Source organism: Panicum virgatum, chromosome 6K (genome assembly GCF_016808335.1).
Source record: "Panicum virgatum strain AP13 chromosome 6K, P.virgatum_v5, whole genome shotgun sequence".
In the NCBI taxonomy this organism is placed as follows: Eukaryota; Viridiplantae; Streptophyta; class Magnoliopsida; order Poales; family Poaceae; genus Panicum; species Panicum virgatum.
In genome coordinates this window covers 3316649-3323143 of record NC_053141.1, presented here as the reverse complement: position 1 = coordinate 3323143, position 6495 = coordinate 3316649, and the positions used below count along the sequence as shown (strand labels likewise).

At 52.2% G+C, this 6495-nt stretch overlaps 1 protein-coding gene across 2 annotated transcripts; it reads left to right on the top strand.

Annotated features, from left to right (window-relative positions):
• The first annotated feature begins 4031 nt into the window (after nucleotides 1–4031).
• On the top strand, nucleotides 4032–6112 carry LOC120711270 (dehydration-responsive element-binding protein 2B-like). 2 transcript variants are annotated; one of them, XM_039996736.1, is made up of 2 exons: nucleotides 4032–4092; nucleotides 4690–6112. In XM_039996736.1, exon 2 carries the CDS (start codon nucleotides 4696–4698, stop codon nucleotides 5719–5721), a length of 1026 nt encoding a protein of 341 aa, XP_039852670.1. In that variant the 5' UTR covers nucleotides 4032–4092; nucleotides 4690–4695; the 3' UTR covers nucleotides 5722–6112. The 2 variants fall into 2 exon arrangements, with proteins under 2 accessions (XP_039852670.1, XP_039852671.1); XM_039996737.1 differs by lacking the exon at nucleotides 4032–4092 and adding an exon at nucleotides 4099–4348.
• Nucleotides 6113–6495: the final 383 nt, after the last annotated feature.

The window sequence follows — 6495 nt, the reverse complement described above, 5'->3', positions numbered from 1 at the left end:
CACTCTGTGGATTCCTGTTGGATGAGGTGATAAATCCAAAAGGTGAATTTCATTCCGATCCAAGGATAAGTGTGGCTCGAGCTGATAAACTCAACAAACGACGCAAGAAGGATGCCGGTGCCGATGACGATGCAGATGATTAGAATTATTGAAGAATTTGTCAGAAAAAACTTATGAGAATTCATACTTGTAAATATTATTGTCTTTTATCCATGTGTGTATATAATTTCTAACATTTCTTTTATCCATGTATGTATATAATTTTTTTATTTACTTTGCTCCATATACAAATACGAATTCTAGATACGAGTACGAGTACGAATACACAAACCGCTGCGAGTACGACTACTAATACTAATTAATTGAAATTGAAAGGAAAAGAGAACAAATATAAAGCATCAAAAAGAAAAAAATCGTTTAGTACCGGGCCAGCTGACCGGTACTAAGTGCGCGTGCACTTAGTACCGGAGGAGCGGTACCGGTCGGGAAACCGGTACAAACCGGGGGTTCCCGACCGGTACTAATGAGAGATTTTCTAGCAGTGTGCATGAGAAAAGATATGCTAGTTTAATTAGCACATTCCCAATGGTTAATAATTAGGGGTGTTGTGGCGCTAGAAGGAGGGCCACAGCCGGGTGGCGTAGTACACCCGCCTAATCCCAGAAGGTGAGTACTCGGGGAAGCGCAAGCGATTCAGCAGGTCTACCTAGGGAGCAAGAACACAAGAACACTCGAGGATTTAGAGTGGTTCGGGCCGCCAGAGCATAATATCCTACATCCACTGTGAGTTGTATTGCTCTTGCATATGAAGGAATCTATCCTCTGCCCAGGCTGGGTACTAGCCTCTGCCGGGACTTCTTCGGCCTTGGCTAAGTCTAACGGGCGTCTCCTTTTTATAGCCCAAGGGGACGCGTACACAGGCGTTGAGACCCCGACAGGTGGGTCCAATGCGGATGTATAGTATACTGCGCAGAAGACATTAATGGTGCTACAGTGTTGAGAATCTCTCCCCGGGTATGTTTCATCACACTGTGGACTCTCTGACCGAGGAGTGGACTCACCTGTCCCGTCGGCGAGGCGCCCGTTGAGGTAGTGTAGGTTGCGGCGTAGACTGTTGGGTCTACCGCGTAGGCGTCATGATGGGCAAAGGTGAGCCATCGTGTCCAACTGGCATAGCAGACTGACATGCATGGCGTGGGCGGCACCAGCAACTGTACTGTGTGCCTTGGTAATGTGCGATCAACAGTGCAGCCTGGCAAAAGTCGCCTCGGGCTCTGCTGTGGCAGAGCGCACTTACGTCTCCCGTATTGAATGCGGTAGGCGGGCGAGTCTTTCCAAGGAAGCTTCGTGGCCGCGCGCGTGCCTGCGCCTGCGTACACGTGGCTGCTCCGGACCAACCCCAGGCGCGGTGTCTGTTCCCTCCCCACTGAGGGGTCCGGATAGTATATGGGGATCCGGGACCCCGTGGGAGGTCCGGGGCCCCCGACTGTTTTGGCTGAGTGCCCCCTTTTCCGGGACACGCTGCGTCACCGGACCCTTCCCTAGCAAGGAATGGGCCTGGGGCCGCTGGCCGGATGAGAAGAGCTTCGGACCACGGGGGTCCGGCTACTCAGGCCGTCAGCGCGTAGTCAAGGATAACTATGAGGCTCTCGCCTAGACACAGCAACACCTCTGGGACACGTGGTGACACCGGACCCGTCCCCGAGCGGGAAGCGGGTCCGGGACCGTTGGTCCGGTGAGATGGAGTCAGATCCCAGGGGTCCGGCTGCTCTGCTCCTTAGGGCATAGTTACGGATAACTACACGGGTCTTGACATAGCAAGAGGGGGTACCCTAGTCCAGAGGTACCGACAAGGGGTAGGAGAGTCTTTTCTACACAACCATAATCTGTCCTAAAAACTCTAGAATGACATACATTTCAGGACGGAGGGAGTACACCTTAAGTGTATAATAACATTCTACACCCACCTTCTATTACTAGCAAAAATAAATGTAAAAATACTAAACTAAATTTACCAAAATAATGAACAATGTTCAATAATAGCTTGCCAATTTTGTTTGTATCGCTTCTTCGTTTCCCCTTGCTACAGTTGAGAGGAGGCGGAAAGGACGACAGTGGCGCGGGCTTGTCTTCCAGCAACGATTTCGCCGGACCTTTTCCTCTCCGGCGGCCTGCTGGTGTCGGAGAGGGAGGGTGGCCAGGAAATCGTCACGTGGATGTATGTAGACTAGATTGGGTTGTGTCTAGATCTATGGTTTGCCGGACGAGAGGTATGACGGCTTATGTTCGCGTGAGGATAAAGGTGGCGGTGTCGTCCCCTTGTCGGATGGTGTTCCTTCCGCTGCTTGTCGGCCACGGTGGCGCCACGGGGAGGACCTCGTTCCTTCCGTTGGGTATCGGCAATGGCGGCGCGTCGGAGAGGATTTTTGTTCCTCCAAGATTTTCCGGAGATGGCGGATGCTGGCGGAGTTGGGGTCGAAGCAAAGGAGCCGATAGCTGTGGTCAAGTATTGGGGTGTCTATTACTCGCTCTCTTTGAATGGCATTTATCCAATCGCAGAGGAGCGACCCTGCCTTTTGGCCCTTCCCCCGGTGCCTCCGCCACCGTCCGCCGCCGCTGCGCTATCCAGCCCCCGCCACTACCTTCTCCTCATCCCTACCGCCGGCCACCGCCCATCGGAGACCCTACCCCGTGCACCACCTCACCCTCCACCGGCTGAACCGTCATCATCGCCGGGCCACCACCGCTGCTGACTCCTCTAGATCTGGTGGCCCTAGAGCTGTCTCCGCCTCCAGCAACTCCGGGGCTCTAAGGTCCACCACCACCCTCCACCATCCTGCCCGCAGGCGGCCGCTCCGCCCACCAACACCTCTCATCGGCAACCCCTCTCCCTCTCCTAACTCGCCCTTTCCTAACTCGCCGGCTGCCGCTCCTCCTCCCCTGCCTGGTGCACAATGAATAGGTCCCCTACTTTTCTTTTCCACGTTGCAGCTCTCTTTCACCTTGACGCCTCGATCTCTTTCTCCATCACTTTTCCAGCCACGGCCTGCCGGCCGCGCGTGTCGACGACCAAGCACAAGCAGCAGTCGCGAGTGCACATGCCTGCTCCCTTGCCTGGTATCCGACGCCCCACCCCCGCCCACCCCCACCCCATTTTATTTTGTAAAAAACTTGTCGTCGTGTGGGAAACAACTTGCCAAGCCGACATCACAGGTCTGGGTCTGGTTTCTTTTCTATAGCCAAAGGTCATACCGTACCTTGTTTGTTTGTAGGAGCTAAAGTTTAGCTTGTCACCTCAAAAATAATCATGCTATTTAAGCGTATTAAATAAAATATGTTTATAAATTTTTTTTGATAGATGAGTGCTAATTCGCAAGACGAAGCTAATGAGTCTAATTAATTCATGATTTGTTACAATGATGCTACAATAACCATTCTCTAATTATAAATTAATATATCTTATTAGATTTGTCTCGCAATTTAGCCCCAGTGTTCTGTAATTATTTTCATAATCAGATTTTATTTAATATTTCAAAATAGTAAAATTATCTTTCATGTGACAGGAACTAAAGTTTAACCTCTGAATCCAAACAACCTCTTGGCAGTTGGCGCCACCCTGTGGCCCCGCACAGCGGCACAAGCTTGTTAGGTGGAATGAGATCTCTCCACGCCTTCGTCTCATGATTTAAATCTCATCTGGATAAAAAATTTTATAAATAAATTTTATTTAATACTTTAAGTATGTGTCTAAACATTCGATGACCAAACATTTTTGGCTAAAAATCCGCCCTCATCGCAGTACTCCCCTACCACGGAATAGTATCGGTGTGGTGCTTTCGAGAGAAGGAATCTTGAACCGTGACGCAGACATTGGTTCTGGGTCTGAGTCTGGGTCTGGTTCCTTCTATTTTACGTAGAATACTGCAGTTCCGAGCGGACCCCAACTGCAATTACTTTTTTTTCTTAGCTGGGGCCATACCGTCGGATAACCAGTAGGGAGTTGCCACGAGATAAAAGGAGGAGCCGGCAGGACACCAGCGGCCGGGGTATCGACTTGGCACCGCCCCGCACAGGCTGTGAGCTGCTCAACTTGTAAGCTTCCTAAATCATCCCCTTTCTCCCTGATTCTTGCCTTCTTTTATTTAATTTCGTCCGCGTGACACAAGTTGGATTTCACCCCTGGATATCTCTTCTTCGCCGCCGTGTTTTCTTAGATAAAAAAAAAGTGGTTAGGGGGTTGATTCCTCTATACTGTCCGAAAGGATTCATCATCATTCCTACGGATTCAGATCAGACTAGCCGAACTTGTGCTACATACAGATCGACCACCCACCGATTGGATTAGCTTGTATGTATGGTGTTCTTTTAGCTTGTATCCCAAATCATCCCCTGCTTCGTAGTATTTTCATCGTCTGGATGGGTTGACTGGATGCGTTTCTTGTCCCCCCCAACTGTTCTTGAGAAAAAAAGGGGAATTAATAGATATATAAACAGACTAATAATACAACTTTCCGAATCCCTGGTCACAAATCGATCGGCTAGAATTAATGGGACCAGACTAGACTAGATTAGGAAGGCGTTGTTCTTCTTTGGCTGATTTAATTTTTGCATCCGATCCGAGCCCTGCAATCTGTTTTTCCGATCCATTTCTCTCTCTTGCCTGTTCATCTGTTGAGATTTGTTCGTCAGGCACGCATGGCGGAGTCGAGCACCCAAGGGCGGCGAAAGCAAGCTCGAGGCAACAAGTTGGCACCGCGGTCCGGCGTGTGGGCGCACTTCACCCGACTCAGGGATGACGACGGCAAAGTGGAGTGCAACCGTTGCGGTGCCCAGTCGAGCGCAAGGCATGGCACCACCAGCCTGTGGAAGCACTTGAACAACAAGAAGGTGTGCAGCGGACAGGAAGAGGAAGCTGATGATGGTGCTGCTGGTGGTGTCGGGGCAGCACGTCCGCCACATCAGGATCAGCAGCCCCCTCCGCTCCTGCCAGCGACGCCGCCTTCCCCGGCAGCCGGAGCCCACGAGCACGAGCTCCAACTGCAGCGGAGCTTGAAGCCAGCTGTTCCCGTGCCGCCGCCGGCGGCGCCGGCGCCACAGCGGCCGCAGAAGCAGTACCGCGGCGTGCGGTGCGTCAAGTGGGAGGCCGACATCCGGCTCCCCCGGGAACGCACCCGCCTGTGGCTGGGGACGTTCGACACCGCCGAGGAGGCCGCGCTGGCCTACGACCAGGCGGCCTACCGCCTCCGTGGAGACGCGGCGCGGCTTAACTTCCCCAGCAGCGCGGCGTCCTTGGTGCCGCTCGACCCAGCCGCGGAGGCCAAGCTCCAGGCGGCCATCGCCGCCGCGTCGTCCAAGAACGCCATGGCCAGGAGAAAGGCCACACCCATCAACCTGGTTGCGTCCCCGAGCAACAGCTCCTCCGACGACGACGCCTCAAGGTCCGGATCGGACGACGAGACGACCTACCTCCCGGCCGGGTCCCAGCAGCAGACCCTGGGTTCCTTCGACGACGAAGCCTCAGAGTCCGGATCGGACGACGAGACGACGTACCTCCAGGCCGAGTCCCATTCCCAGCAGCAGGCCCTGGGCTCCGCCTCCGACGAAGCCTCAGAGTCCGGATCGGACGACGAGACGACCTACCTCCTCGGGTCCCAGCAGCAGCATTGGGTTCCTCCTCCGGCCAAGCCTCAGATTCCGGATCGGACGACGAGAACGAGATGACCTACCTCCCCGGGTCCCAGCAGCAGGCCCTGCGTCCCAGCAGCGGCCTGGACGAGGAGATCGACCGCCTGAAGCGCGACAAGAACATCCTGCTGGTGGATGCGGGGAAGCTGGGTCAGGAGCAGCGGAGCACGCGGGCGAACATGCGGGCCATGGCGGACCAGCTGCAGCACACGGAGCTCAGGCAGACGCAGATGATGTGGTTCCTGACGCGGGTGAGGCAGAACCCGGGCTTACTCCAGCAGCTGGCCGAATAATCTCCTGTTTCTCCGTAGTATTTTCATTTGACTTGTTGCATTTCTCCTTTTGCGCCACCCCCACCCCAAACTGTTCTTGAGAAAGAAATAAAAAGGTGTCTCCCAAGTCAATCGATTCGATATTCGCGTTAAATCTCAATCTCCCGTACTGGCTTTTTGCTGTTTTTTTTTTGTCTGTCTGCCTTGTCTATCGTGCTCTGTTTTGGACCCACAACTTACTATTTAAGTCAAGTAAGGCTCTATTTAGATTTTTACTTGTAAGCCTCGTAAATGTAAAAAAAAAAATATCACATCGAATGTTTTCACATATGCATAGAGTAGTAAATAAAGTCTATTTATAAATAAATTTTATTTAATACTTCAAATTAGTAAGATTTTTTTATAAAATTTTTACACGTAAACACTAATCACGGCCTAAAATAGCAGGCGTGTTTGTTGTTGCGGACCCGTTTTATCGATTGGTGCTTGGTAGACTATTTTTTGTCTGTTGCAGGCTTTTTGCTGTTTTTTCTCCCTA

Excerpts from the sequence above, each read along its gene's own strand:
- LOC120711270 (XM_039996736.1), top strand. The coding sequence starts at position 4,696 with ATGGCGGAGTCGAGCACCCAAGGGCGGCGAAAGCAAGCTCGAGGCAAC.